Source organism: Pectinophora gossypiella, chromosome 23, assembly GCF_024362695.1.
Source record: "Pectinophora gossypiella chromosome 23, ilPecGoss1.1, whole genome shotgun sequence".
Lineage (NCBI taxonomy): Eukaryota > Metazoa > Arthropoda > Insecta > Lepidoptera > Gelechiidae > Pectinophora > Pectinophora gossypiella.
In genome coordinates, this window is record NC_065426.1 from 42,200 (window position 1) to 57,301 (window position 15,102).

The 15,102-nt window shown below is 43.5% G+C and overlaps 1 protein-coding gene across 1 annotated transcript; it reads right to left on the reverse strand.

Moving 5' to 3' along the window:
- Positions 1-7,077: 7,077 nt before the first annotated feature.
- Positions 7,078-14,776, reverse strand: LOC126377348 (juvenile hormone esterase-like). Its single transcript, XM_050025065.1, has 11 exons — positions 14,623-14,776; positions 12,534-12,670; positions 12,313-12,455; positions 11,768-11,904; positions 11,443-11,628; positions 10,776-10,966; positions 10,400-10,568; positions 9,311-9,557; positions 8,571-8,680; positions 7,881-8,013; positions 7,078-7,460 (listed from the first exon to the last, which is right to left on the reverse strand). The coding sequence occupies exons 1-11, from the start codon at positions 14,693-14,695 to the stop codon at positions 7,292-7,294; spliced, it is 1,695 nt and encodes a 564-aa protein (XP_049881022.1). The 5' UTR covers positions 14,696-14,776; the 3' UTR covers positions 7,078-7,291.
- Positions 14,777-15,102: the final 326 nt, after the last annotated feature.

A 15,102-nucleotide genomic window follows, 5' to 3' on the forward strand; every position in this document is an offset into this window, starting at 1 on the left:
CTGCTTTTTAATTTCATTATAGTCTAATAACATCGCCTGTTGCGCAAAATGTAAATAAGTCTGTTCCGGAACTTTCCCGTAACTATTTTCAACCGACTTTAAAGGTAATCTCGATAAACTATCTGCACAGTTGCTCTTAGTATTGACATATTCAATATCATAACGGTAAGCGGACATGATGATCGCCCAGCGCTGCATCCTACTGGCCGTCATAGTAGGTATGCCTGTATTCGGACCAAAAATCGACACGAGCGGTTTGTGATCCGTACGTAGTATGAAATGCCTCCCGTACAAGTACTGATGGAATTTCTTTATGCAATAAATAATAGCAAGCGCTTCTCGGTGTATTTGTGAATAATTCTGTTCGGCGCTAGTCAATGTTCGAGATGCGAAGGCGACCGGGCGCTCCCCGCGCGGCCCGTCCGGCTGCGTCAGCACGGCCCCCACCCCGCGCGCGCTCGCGTCACATGTTGCTATCAATGGCTTACTAGGGTCGTAATGAGCGAGAATTTTTACGCTAACAAGTAATTGTTTTACCTCCGAGTAGCTGCGCGCACAATCCGCATTCCAATTCCACTCCACACCTTTTCGTAACAATTGATATAAGGGACACAATGTTGAACTAAGATTCCTAACAAACCTTCCGAAGAAATTAACCATGCCGAGAAAAGATCTTAACTCGGATACGTTACTTGGTTGTTCCATTTTCACAATAGCTTCGATTTTTGACCTGTCCGGCTTTATGCCGTCTCTAGAAACCACATAACCGAGATAAGTTACCTCTTCGGCCAGAAATACACATTTACTTTTCTTTAATTTCATTCCATTATCCAATAAACGTTGAAAAACCGTTTGTAAGGCCTGTAAATGTTCCATTCGGGATTTACCGCCAATTATTACGTCATCTAAAAATACTTGCACATTAGGTATACCGCTCAGTACATTAGTCATGATACGTTGGAATATGCCTACACTTGAAGCTAATCCATACACTAATCTATTATATTGGAATAAACCTTTATGCGTGTTTATCACCGTGTACTTTTTAGATTCATCCAATTCTATCTGATTGTACGCTTGTGAGAGGTCAATCTTGCTGAAAAACATATTTCCGTTTAAATTTACCAATACATCTTCAATTTTTGGCAATGGATAACGGTCGACCAGCAAAGACGGGTTTAACGTGGCTTTATAATCCGCGCAAATCCTAAGGGATCCATCAGGCTTATTAATAGGTACCAGAGGCGAGGCCCAGTCGGAGCAGTCAACGGGCTCGATGACGCCGGCGCGCAGCATGGCGTCCAGCTCGGCGTCCACTCTCTCGTGCAGCGCGTACGGCAGCGGCCGCGCGCGGTGGAACACCGGCGTCGCCCCCTCCCGCACACGCAAGCTCGCCTTACCGCCCCTGTATCGCCCCAGACCTCCCTCAAATAACTCCTTAAACCTGTCAATCAAATAATGAATGTCTTCATCCCCTTGTTTACTATTTTTACCTAGCACAAAATTACATGAAAATTGTGGTATGTCAATTTTAAGTTCGGCCAACCACTGCCTACCCAACAGGGATGTTGTGCCGCCTTTTATAATAAATAACTCTAAATCTTTCTGTTGACCATTATAACTGACAGTTGGTTTTATAATTCCTAACGGCTTAACTTGTGAGCCATCATAAAACTTTAAGATAGTATTATCACTCTCAATAGTAATGTTTGAAAAATATTTGTCATAAGTTTGTTTACTAACGCAGGATATGGCCGTTCCTGTATCAACTTCCATTTTAATAACGGTATTATTTATACATACAGGTAAACTTACAGATTTATAATCATTCAGACTCAAGTGATGCAATTCCTCCTCAATGTCCCCGCCGACCTCCTCGCTTGTTTCGCGATCGGCGTCTGCGAAATGCAGTCCGCCTCGCGCAGCTCCGCGACGAGGCGGTCCCCGCAGCGAAGTCGGTGCGCCCCACTCCGGGCATACCCGCCGCAAATGTCCTGTGCGCTGGCACTTGCTGCACACATAATCTCTAAAGCGACACGTCTCAAAGTTGTGATTTTGAGCCCCACAAGCACCGCAACCGTTGCCATGTCGCTTGTCTCCGCCATAAAAGCGTCGCGCTGGCGTTTTTGTACCACCGCCAACCGCCACCGGGCATGCTGCGCCCGCAGCGGTCCCGCCCGCACGCCGAGCCGCCGGCGCCGTACCGCGTGTTGGCGATGACGCAATCGCATGAACTGCGCCCGCTTCACTACCTGTCGCTCGATTCTCCTCCACTACCGCTGAATCCCTTTCTGCTGCTTCCAATGACGTCGCTAGTTTGACCGCTTGGTTAAAAGTCACCGTGTCGTCCTCAGCAAAAAGCCGTTGACGTATGACGTCACTTCGTAAGCCGCACACGAACTGGTCCCTCAGATTTTCACCCAGATTTGCCTCGAACTTACAGTGTTTAGACAATCTTTTTAACTCCGCCACATAAACAGCTATGTTTTCTCCGGCATTCTGTCTCCTTTGTCTATACCGATACCGTTCCGCTAGTGCCGAGGGGGTAGGTTGCAGATGTTGTCTCATTAATTCATCTACCTTCTCAAATGTTAAATCGGCTGGTTTCGTCGGGCTTGACAAGTTTTCCAACAATTCGTATGCTTCGTCACCCATGGAAGCAATTAATATCGGCAGCTTCATATCGTCCTTCACTGTGTTCACTTTGTAGTACATTTTTAACCGCTCGACGTACGACGACCATGAGCCGACCTTGACATTGTACTCGCTCAATTTACCGATCGACATTTTATCCGCACAGATATACCGTAACCGCACAACACACACGTAGGTAAACACACTCGTCGCCAAATGTAATGTCCTGGGTAACGCCAGCTAGTCCTTTGGGGGCAGACAGGGAACAGCAATGAAACGCGCCTAGTTCGTTCAACGATTTATTCCGAACTGCCACTATAAACTATTACCCTCTTTGTTCACAACTTATTATAATACATAATTCTACCTACATTACACTTCATTACAGGTTAGGTCACCTTGCCTCCGAAATACATAAATGGTAAGTAAGTATTGACCGATCGACAGGACCCAATCCACAACATTCAGTCACGTTCGAGAATGACGGACTGGCTACAGAGATACATAACAAACGATCATTTGTAGGATACACCCATCAACCATGGTGTCAGAATTACTACTGAACCGCCAAAGGCTCCCAGATGGTTCAAATAACGACTACATACCTACTTAATTAAATAGCAGCTGGAACCAACAGTTTAACATGGCCCCCGCAGCACGGATTATCTTATTTTCGGACAATCAGGTGATCGACCTGCGAAGTCCTAACCCAACTACGAATTACAAAGTGATTTTTATGATATGTCTCCAGCGGGTTTTGATTCCGGAAACTCCAGATCGAGATACCAACACTCGAACCACTAGACCACGGAGGCCGTGGACTGCAGGCTGATAACAAGCACTCACAGTGACAGCCGGCGCCACTTCATCAGTTTGTGTATCGGCGTGAGGGCTGCGGCGGGAGGGGCCGCGTCCTGCGCGGGGCTGAAGCAGGAAGTCGCCCTGCAATATCAATACTTCAGTAATGTTTGACGTAACTTTTTGAAGATTTGCCTCAATACTATTCGTTCGTTCGACGAATGGTGCGGACCAGAGTCAAATAATCGTTTGAAAGCTAATAGTTTCTGTCATTACGCAATAATAGAGATAGATCTCGGACGACTTGGGTCAAAGTGAGGTTTTCGTTGCGAAGACACCACGGGGCTGCAGACCTGCAGCGTATCGCATGAAGGTGTACAATTTATTGATTAATTTTCTTTCGTAATTTATTTGTGTAATACATGTATATAGTGGGTATAATTGAATAGTCCGTCACATCGTCCCATTACCACGGTGCCGCTACGATCAGCAGGGAGCTACCTCCCGCTCTCACGAATATATCTCTCTCTAACGAAAATGAAATGTTTCATCAGCTTACGGGTTTGTCATAACAAGTTGCTTTATAAAAGCTCATATTTTTCCTTTTCGGTTTCAAAGAATCATTATCGTGTGTGTCCATCGGCCGGCCGCTGGTTGTGGCTCCCTCATGCTCTCTCTTTATACAACTCTTGTAGACATGTTTCGATTTTCTAATATTCTGTCTGACTTCATATGTTGGTATTGCTTCTGATTTTCTAAGTTTGTTAAAAAATTTATTTGGCTGAAACAAAACTTTATCTTTACAAAATGTCTGCGTGTACGCGTGTGTTACAATATTTAAATCTACGTGATTGCATTAAAGTTATTTTAGGCGCTATGTAAATTGTTTGTAAAACCTATAAAACTTAAAACTCATTTATAATATTATGGTGTACTTTTATGGCTATTATAATGTTCTAAAATAATATCAGCATAAGTGAGACAAACCATTACTTGCCACAATAATTATTTAAATAGGTATGTTTTGGAAAGACGAGTCGGTGACGTATCGAGAGGTGGGGTAGGGGTAGGCTAAAAAAAAAGGGCAGGCTTTGCTATGGAATCATTATTGCTCGAGACGCCGTGGGGTGACCAGCTCTGCTCTGCCTCCCGACTGCTATTATTAAAGATAAGTATCCCTGTCTGTTTGTACTTATAGAGAATCTAATTTCCGTACAAAACTATGTTCTAATTTCCAAGGTAACTTGTTATTTTAGTAAATATAATATGGTAAATGTAGAATTATTAATTATAATACTATTACATAAACAAATAAATAAATAAACAAATAATAGTTTTTCTAGTATTCTAGTGATTATTATTTGCTCAGCCATGCTGTTAAAATGCTTATGTTCAATAAAATGACTACTTCGACTGTGTACTTGTTTTCTTTGTTCAACTAATACCGATACGACAGTAAAATGAGATAAATTTAAAAAGTAGCTTAAATGCAAATCGTTTAAGTATAGTTCAAATTAGATTTATTGCTCTTATTTCTGCTTTTCATATTCATTAATTATCACGTGCCTGTCGTTCTGCTACTACGCTCGCGCTCCAGCAACCGCTGCTGCTAGGAACGTCTCCGTCAAATTCTAATTTCAATCTGCAGACTGCGCGGGCGCATCTGTTGCTTACCATTATTTTTTTACTCTGCTTCATCAATCCACTGTCTGTATTGACTTGCTGTTCTTTCAACGGTTCCCTGTCAATGTGTACACATCCAGTAGGGCAGCTCATTTGCTGTGTCTTCATTTGTCGCATCACGTACGTCGCAACAGTCACTGTACGTTTCGTCTCCGATTTCTTCTCTGACGAAGCTGGAGACTTCGTCTATATGTTGGAAATAAATTGTTCATCAGATCATTATTATGATTTTCCTGAGCTATTGTCAAAGATATAGTCATAATAATCATAATCATTTAATGCAAGTCACAGTTTTACATATTTTATATAGTCAATAATTATGTGATAATTAGCTATTACTTGTAAAGAGGACTCCTCTACCAAGTCTCATAACACATACATAAACATAACATACATAAACTCACGCCCGTAATCCCTAATGGGGTGGGCAAAGCCACAAGAATTCCATCTTTGGAATTCGTATCAACAGTGGCTGCAAGTTGTCTTTGATTACTTGTGGCTCTCATAACACAAATAATTTAATTAAGTTACTATTAAGAGGTGATGCTCAATAAACTTCAGATTCGTAACTAAACTGGTGACCTCCAGTCAGGCCGCGCGCGACGAGTGTGTTAACCACTGTTGTGGTTAATACACTTCTGTAAATCAGCTCGGCTAAATAAAACTTGCGGAAACCTTCGTCATGTGAGCAGATCCGTCATTGTCCTTGCGAGATGTGGAGGCCGTGGCTAGCCTCTGTATGGCTGTCATCAGCTTGTGGCCTCCTCTCTTGGCTGTAATCTCCGTCCTTTCTCCAAATACTTCTGCGAAATAATATTTTATTGTAGAAGTAGGTATCTATACAGGACGGACAAAACGTTGAGGTTTAGGACGAAAAACTAGACAAAGGTGTTCATTGGCTACCAGAAACTCCTTCGTATTTACAGTTAAGGATATGACTTTGTTTTACTTTCAATTCAAGGTTTTGGGTACTAAACTTTACTTTTAAAATTATTATGTTTCCGCTATTTACGTATAAGTAGTTAGTTGTTGAATTTTTCTTCATAATGACTAAAGAAAGTTGATTCTTATAGTCAATGGGTATAGTACTTCCTTGTGAACCTCAATCACTGGAACGCCTACTGCCTCGTCATCATCGCTTACCAATGTTATTCATTCCCGGATGTTTGTCTCCTGTGGTCGGCTGTATGTCTGCGGCGAGGCGCTCGCGGTGTCCTCTTGTTTGCGTCAGTGCTGCGCCGATGACGAATGTCGTACCATGTTTTTGTTGCTCGGCCTTGTTGCCTACTTCTGCTTCTTCTTTCACTAGTTGTTCTTGTTGACTGTTTCCAGGGCCACTCCCAGTATGTCTTGGTTTATTCCGCTCTGGTGCTACTTCAGCGCTATCAACGTGTATTTCAGCTTGAACTGTCTTAATTAAATGCACTGCCTTTGATTTCTTCATTTTCAATATCGGCGTGGTTTAACTTCTGTGAGCAATTGCTAAAGATTATAGTAAGTGGTAGAGGCGTAGGGGCAAAGCGTGCTGCGATCTAAGGTCGCGGGGGCCAGTGTCGCGGGGGGGAGGAGGGGTGTGTAACAGACGTATTAACAGCCAGCATTGCAGCCACTTTCGATACGAAGTCATAAGATAAATATTATGAACAGCATGGTGGCAAGGGAAATGAATCACAGACTTACCTTCTCTCCATCTATAGAATTGTAAAAATAATAATACTAAATCACAATGTAGTTACAGCTTGATAATAATACCTATAATAAATTGTATTCATTCAAATCTAAATCTAAAGTCTTTCGCAATAACGTAATGTTTCCAAATCAAACTGACATAAGTCACGGTTTTTTTTTAATAAATTCGTTTCAAAACAGCACTACACGACAGCCAGTCCAACTCCCACCCAGTATATACTACTGCCCTCTATTGATACAACTCAGTAACACCACACAAAATAAAACACAAAATAAATCAAATCCCAGACCCATAGATACTTTATTGCACTGAAATTGAAAACTTATAATTATTTACATTAAATAACAAAATAAGTAAAACGGGTGGCCTTATTGCTCTGTAGATACATCTTTCAAAGAAATAACTTATACCCGGTAGATTTGCCCCGTACTTGGCGGGTTACATACAATACAACTAAATACTCTTATACAAGTGTATGTGATACGGCTAGTCGTACTGTATGGGATAAAGGTCGTCCCACACTTGGTACCGCTCCCGGAACATGTGTTGGTGCAGCGAGCAGTCGCGCGCCACGCGCAGGTAGCGCGGCCGGCGCGGCGTCATGGCCGGCCACACCGCGCATGCGCCGTCGGCCGTGCTGCCGCTGACTGGATCCCTGGCACACGAACATACATCATTAGCAAATGTATAAATTAAATATAAATTAACAAAAAAATATGGACCTTAGAATAGAATAAAAGTTACTTAGTGACGTGTGAGCTCTGTTCACCGCATAAGGACAAATCAGGCTCATAAGTGGGTCCATTATGCGTGATTGCCAACTTAGCTCCTCCTCCTGAGGCGTTCACGGAGCGACCTTGTTTGCTGGAATCCTCCAGCAAACAAGGTCGCTTAAACATATAAAGCATATAAAGGTTGCATAGATCCTTATGCAACTGTAGCGTTGTTGAGCGCAAGCCACAGACAATATCAAAGAGAACAGAATATGATTGGTACTAATACGCGCGCCACTTATCGAACAGATACCGGCGAATGATGCCCCCCTATCATGTTCAGTAATGTATACAATAGTTACCCGTGTGTGATGAAGTTGTACCAGAAGGTGGTCATGCGCTGCACTATGACGTCATCCGGCGTGCCCAGCTCGATGCGCGGGAACACGGCGGGCAAAGTGAACAGGTAGATGAGGTCGTCGTGGTGCGCCGTGCCTGCGCAGTATTATACAATTAACAATAAATAAAATACTGTAAATATAAGGGACAATCTCCGCCCCGCACTCATCCGAGCTACCCCATCCCACCCCCGATATGTGTTACCACTTGCATAACCTAAACGTCATTGATACATGATGACACACGTAAGAATATGGTTTGAGTCCCCAGGGCATTGATGTAACAGTTTGAACGCAAGAGTGGGGTTTTTGAGGGGCGGGGACGACGAGGACAAACTATAGCATAGAGAATCGTCAAAATAAAAAAATACAATTAAAGCGTGTCTGGGTAGCGTAGGAATCAGAGTCAAAGATGATAATATTAATATTATTCTCTGTGGCTTCTTTCATCCATCAGTCATTCTCATAAACGTAGTTATTTATAATATAAAGAGAGCAGAAAGAAGGAAGAAGAAGAAAAGAAAGAAAGAGAAGACAGTGGAAGAAGTTTTATATTAATTTAGAATTTTAATTATGATTTGAATTAAGAGTTAGCCCTAAAACGTAATAATAAAAGAATAAAGGTTGTCAACCAAATAACCTGGGGGTACTTACCTGTAGGTTTCCCTGTGGTGGGGTCCTGGTAGTGGCTGTGGTTGCCGACGTACGCGAACTGGTAGTAGAACACGGGCTGGGGCGAGTGACGACACATCAGGTTGGCCATCCTGCACGACACAATGAGAACTAACATGGTATGCCATGCTAAAGAGCTATTACGTTGTAGACGAATGTTTAAATGCTAAGGTTTAATTTTCACAGTTCCTCTCTTCCCTTCAACGTTGCAGTGCCCTACAGGGTCCATGTTTTAGTTCCTATGCCTATGTAACACCTCATTGTACTACATGGAATGCAATAAATAATTAAGTACCTATTGAATATGTTCTTTTAACGGCCTCCGTGGTCCAGTGGCTGCTGAGCGTTAGGCTCACCATCCGGAGGTCCCAGGTCCGAATTCCGGTGGGGAAATATCACAAAAATTGCTTGTGAACCCTAGTTTGGTTAGGACATTACAGGCTGATCACCTGATTGTCCGAAAGTAGAATGATCCGTGCTTCGGAAGGCCGTTGGTCCCTGTTACTACTCACTGATGTAAGTAAGTAGTCGTTACATGAGTCAAATCAGGAGCCTTTGGCGGCTCAATAGTAACCCTGACACACTTCACAACCCACACGAGAGAAGAAGTAAGTTGATCACAACAATAACACAAAACATAAATCATCAGTCAAAAGCAGCTGGACAAATGTCCGACTAGTGTAGCATATATCCTTCTCTTTCTTTCATTCTAAAGGACGTGCCTGTGTACACCGAAGCCGATGATGCCGTCAGAGTATAGCTTGCCGAGCGCGTCCGCCGTGCTGGAGTCGTTGGCGAAGGGCGCGTCGAAGTATGCGTCGCGCAGGCGCTGCGCCGCAGTTGTCGCCGGCACGGGCCCCCCCGCCCCTTGCTCGTCCTGCCCCCCCTCCGGCAACATGAACGAAATCGGCGCCACCCGCTCCCACTCCGTGCTCATCTCCGAATACAGTGTCTCGTTGTTCAACACATCTGTAAACGACATACACTTGTGTTTGAGTTTACATACAGCTTTACTATATAACCTACTAAAAAAATATAAATCTAAAAACTAAAATCTCTAAACGCTCTAAAAAGTATGAAACAAAAACATAGGTACCTATCTGTCCTAAGAGTTTGCTTACCACGGCATACGACCACGGCTATCTTCTCAGCATCACACTGTTCGGAAGAATTTCAGAGAAATATTATAGGTACTTACCTACCTACTCTCTTCTTTCACACTTTTTAGAGCGTGATTTTTTCATTGTCGGGTTTCAGTGTTTAAATTTACTTATATTTTGATTATATTATTTTGGGGTCTTATTTATTAATGTAACGTGCTTTCGATACTGTTTTATGCAAGATTTGGCGATAAAACCTATCCGGAACAGGTCAGAACATTTATGTTAGCAATTCAACGTAATTAACGAGTCAATACGAGAGCAACTGCTAATCTCTCTATTTAAGAGCTGCGCTCTTGTCGGTCTTGTTGAACTGCTAATAATATGTACATATTTGAAATGTGCAAATTAAGCCCTTTCATGTGATACTCCTCTATTTATCTCCTCTAGATAAACATTGAATTTAGCGTGACGTCACATAGCCTATAACCACCGGACAATCAAGACGCTTCTAGTGACATAACGGTCAAATACATAACCCTCCTTTTTGCTTCGCCGCAGTCGGTTAAAAAGGTACCACCCTGGTGATATCCCTGCATAAAGACAAATAAGACGGGCTCCATCAACAAATATAATGGTAGTAGGGTGTGATGCAGAGAAGGCGTTAGCTAAGCGGACACCGCAAAAAACGGGAAAGGAAGTAGCACTAACTGAATGCCTTCCAGAAGAACTCATCAGTAGTCTGACTGACGACGTAGGGCACTGCGTACAGTCGGCCGGCCCGCAGCGCGTCCAGCGGCGGCTCCGTCAGGAACCGCTCCTGGCCGTAGTCAGGCTCCACCACCACGTTCCACATCAACACCGGGTCATACCCGAACTCCTGCAATCACCAAGTCATATGTAGTCATCTTGCTGCGAAGCAGTACAGTATCATCCAACCTAAAAAGCGAACCTCAACTCATTGCGTGTGACAGTTTTAGTTGCTTATCATTACGGACATGTGCTTTGTGGGGAAGGGATCTTGCTATCTCCATCGTGAGAACTGAATTCACACTTTGATGAGAGGAGCGGTCCATCATTTACTCACAAACATAGAGTCCAGGGAATCGCCGAACTCTTTCCAGGGTTTGGTCTTGAGGCAGGAGACCATATCGCGGGTGGTGTTGGTGGGGCAGCCCAGCAACCGCGCCTGTCTCTCCCCCAGGTAGCGCTGCTCGCTGCCCACCACCACCTGCGAGATGGGCGACGCGCTCATGGCGATGGCTCCGTGGAACAAACCTGCACAGATTCGTTGTAAGACAGACAACTTTCAGCCACGAGCACTTAATTAAAAGTGTGCACTGGAGGATATAATGGCATGCCTGTGTTGGAAAGCGTAAGGTAGTGGATCTACTTGAGCAGACTCAGAGGTCAGCATTGAGGTGACATAATGCCGATCTAGTGATCGCAGTTCTATCAAATAGACATCCCTCCTCTTTGATTTCTCTCGCATAGTTTTACGCAGGATTAGCAGATAGTTACTTATCCCCGAGAAACATGTTTTCGGAGGTTTGAAGCTCAAGTTAGGTATTTCTTAAGCAAAACACCGGACCTGTCAAATCTTTAAGTTAAAAGTAAGTAGACCTTGTGAAAAACCGAAATGACGATAGGATGCTGGTGGTTTCTTGCATGTTGAGAATACCAGTTTCAGGATTGCCTCGATTGAGATCCAAGTGAAGGCTGAATAAACTTTACCATCTTAGAATATGGGTTACCTTTCGCCATTGGCGAGAGCATGAGCAGTCCGATGCTGAGCGAGCCGGCGCTGTAGCCGGCGACGGTGACGCGGCCGGGGTCGCCCCCCAGCGCCGCGATATTGCGCCGCACCCAGCGCAGCGCCGCCACCTGGTCCTTGAACCCATTGTTGCCCGGAGAAAACTCGTCGCCTGTCGCTAAAAAGCCTGGGAGATGGAAGACGGTTTCTATTGAGTGATAAATTAATGTAAAATTTAAAATAAACTGCTTTCCTGGACAGCAGCAGTACTGAGCGTGGTGAGGCGGAATGGTTTTGAAGAAGTAGGTTGTGGTGTTGGCACCGACCGAGAGTGGCGAGCCGGTAGTTGATGGCGACGAGCACGAGGTCCCTCTCGAGCAGGTAGTGCGGGCCGGCGAGGTCGCTGCGACCCGACCCGGAGTAGAACCCGCCCGCGTGGAGATACACCACCACTGGCAACGACCTGGTATACAATCAAATATATTTCTTAATATTGCATGACGTCACCATTGCTATTTGTCACATAATTCTGAATAATGAAATTGAAAAATTTGATTGTTATTTGATCAGAATAGGCGATTTTCACACGACGCTGCGCACTGACACCGATGGTTTTCCATCAGTTCCTCCATACACAGTGATCCACGTGGCCATACTGTCTTCGTACCTATGCCAAGTACCTACCGTCGGAGGCGGCACGAACACTAGTCTTCCTTGCGAAAAGGCGGAGTTCGTATGTTAGACATCAACGGTTAACATATTACATACAAGTCCATGCGACCACGCAAGCGCTCCACGGCCACCCGCGTCGGTGCGCGCGCAGCATCGCGTATAAGAACCACCCATTGTCTCGTGTTCACAACTGACTGACCCATTCGTCCGCGGCGTGTAGACGTTGAGTCGCAAGCAGTCCTCGTCGACTACGAACCCCTCCGTGGCCACCGGCTGCGGGCAGGCGGGGCCCTCCTCGCTCGCGTCTACCGCCCCGTCGTACTGCAGGATAGGCTTGGGCGGCTGCAATGTGGTACAAACAATATTAATATAATGCTGGAGCCACGTTATAGTGACATAAAATGGTGCTCTATAACTGACCTGGAAGCGTAGTTCCCCGGTGGGCGGGTGAGCGTAGCGCACGCCGCGGTACGCCTGGAAGCGGCGCCCGCGCCGCGTGCTCATCCACGAGCCGCGGATGGTACCTGCCGGAGTCACTGTCACCGGGTCCGAACTATCTGTAATCACGAACATAAAATTCAATGGACCTGAAGTACTTACCAAAGTAAAGTAAATATCTATAGTTGGTATTCTTTAGGGTATAAATGACGAGTGGCTATGAGGAAAATTGATATACTTAAGTAAGTAAATGAATGTTAGTGATTTCCTTATTCACAATTCAAGTCCATACCTACTCGAATTGATGCCGAGACACTGTGCACACACACCTTTTGATAAAACGAGATATACTTACCTACCTATTTTAACACAATGGTACTAAGTTTTTGTTAAAAAGCCGAAAATTTCACAATGATTTCTGTGACAATTATTGTAATACTAATACAACTAAAACACCTGTTTTGAAGATCCATAACAGACTTGCCATATCGTCAATTTACATAATGATTAGATCATTATAAAGTATAATATGACGTCGTATACCATTACATAATTATGAAAATAACTAGAAAAAGCCATAATTTGAATATAAGCGAAGTGAACACAGAACACGGTGGCACCCCGCCATGGCGCCACTCTTGATGTAGGTTAGTACGGCATATTATGGCATCGCTTTGCTTTATATGGCCGACTGGGTTAGGTTGCTTGTGACTTGTGAAATTGTGACCATCGATCGAGGCCCGGGGGCCGAGAGGCCGCTCAGCAAACTTGCTTCTATGCAAATTAAAAATTAGATGAATTCTATTGTTAGTGATAATGAAATTGTTGCCACCAATCCGCACTGGGCGACGTGATGGTTTAAGGCCCGATCTCCCTATCCATCCATAGGGAAGGTCCGTGCTTCAGCAGTGGGGACGTTAATGGGCTGATGATGATGATGATGAATGAAATTGTTATTGTTATATTGTTAGTGTTGTAATAAATCATTAATGACAAATATAGGAGAACCATTTTAAAGGTGTATATTAATTTTATCTATTTATTATTTTAATCTTTCTGTGTATGTAAACTGTAAAGTCTAAATATTAAAGATAGGTATAATTTTTAGGGTTCCTTAGCCAAATGGCAAAAACGGAACCCTTATGGATTCGTCATGTCTGTGTGTCTGTCCGTCCGTATGTCACAGTCACTTTTTTGCGCGGCTATTAAGAGCTATAGTTGAAACTTGGTAAGTAAATTTATTCTATGAATATGAATATTTTCACACAAAAGTAGAAAAAAAAACAAATTTTGGGATTTGCTTATACTTAAAACTGAAAAAAAAATTTTTTCATCAAACCAAAACCCTTACGTGAGGCGTATTTATGGATAAGTCTTCAAAAATTATATTGAAGTTTCTAATATTTTTTTTTCTAAATTGAATTCTTCCAAAGTGGTAAAATGTGTGTCAACTTATCTGTCTACCTACAGGGTGTAAAAATAATGAGCGATAATACTGACGGACGTGGTTCAAGTAAAAACAGAACAACTTTTTCCAAGTAAGTAACATGGGTCGTATTACTATAAAAAAATTTTGGTCTCCCATACTAATTGCGCGATCAGTCAGCTGATACGGTTTGAATGGGAAGATGGTTTTTTTTATATATTATATCGGCTCGCATATAGTTAGACCTAAATTCCATCATTTAGGTACATAATTATCTTATTAATAAATTATTATTATTATTGGCCCACTCCACAATACCCGATCCAGCCTGAGATAAATCTAGTCAATAACTTAAAAACACAATATTAAAACATCGATCAATCGATCAGTTACAATGAACTACAAGAACTTTTATATTATGTTATTTGTTGCAACGGAACCCTTCAAAAGCGAGTCCGACTCGCACTTGGCCGCTCTCTATTCAATTTATATAATTTAATATTATATATTTCAATGCTTATGGATAATCAATTTCGGTATTTTCAATTGTGGATTGTAATAGAGACCCGACTTTCTTTCTAAATAGCCTTGAAAGTGGCTGAGGTCTAACCTAACCTAACCTAACCCCAGCACCTAACAACTCACCGTCTCCATTGTCACTTCCGTCATGCGCGAGAGTTGCCGCGAGCAGCGCGTACACGCACAGCGCGCGCAGCATACTGATAGTGTAATGTGATGTTGACAGCGGTGAAGACTCACGCGCACTGAGGCGAGCGCGCGACACCAAGCGTTAATATTGGATCTACTCGCCGAGATAATTATAAGGATACAGATGTGTCGGGAGTCGGGACCTGTCACCGCTGCTGCGTAGGTAGCGTCGCATGATAATACGAATTTTCATAAATAATTGACTACTTAGTCAACTACTTATACCGAAAAACATTTGAAAGACTTTTGTTGAGTCAGGTGTGAAAAAACCTTGTGGCGACTTCCTCAACCAGCTACTCGTAGCTGACAAACACCAGGTGACGTCAGAGGTGGCTGCCAATCGCGTCCGGGCGATTTGTGGGCGGTGTTCCCTCGCGTGGGTTAGGACGCGAGTTGCCGGGGAGATGTTAATTTCAG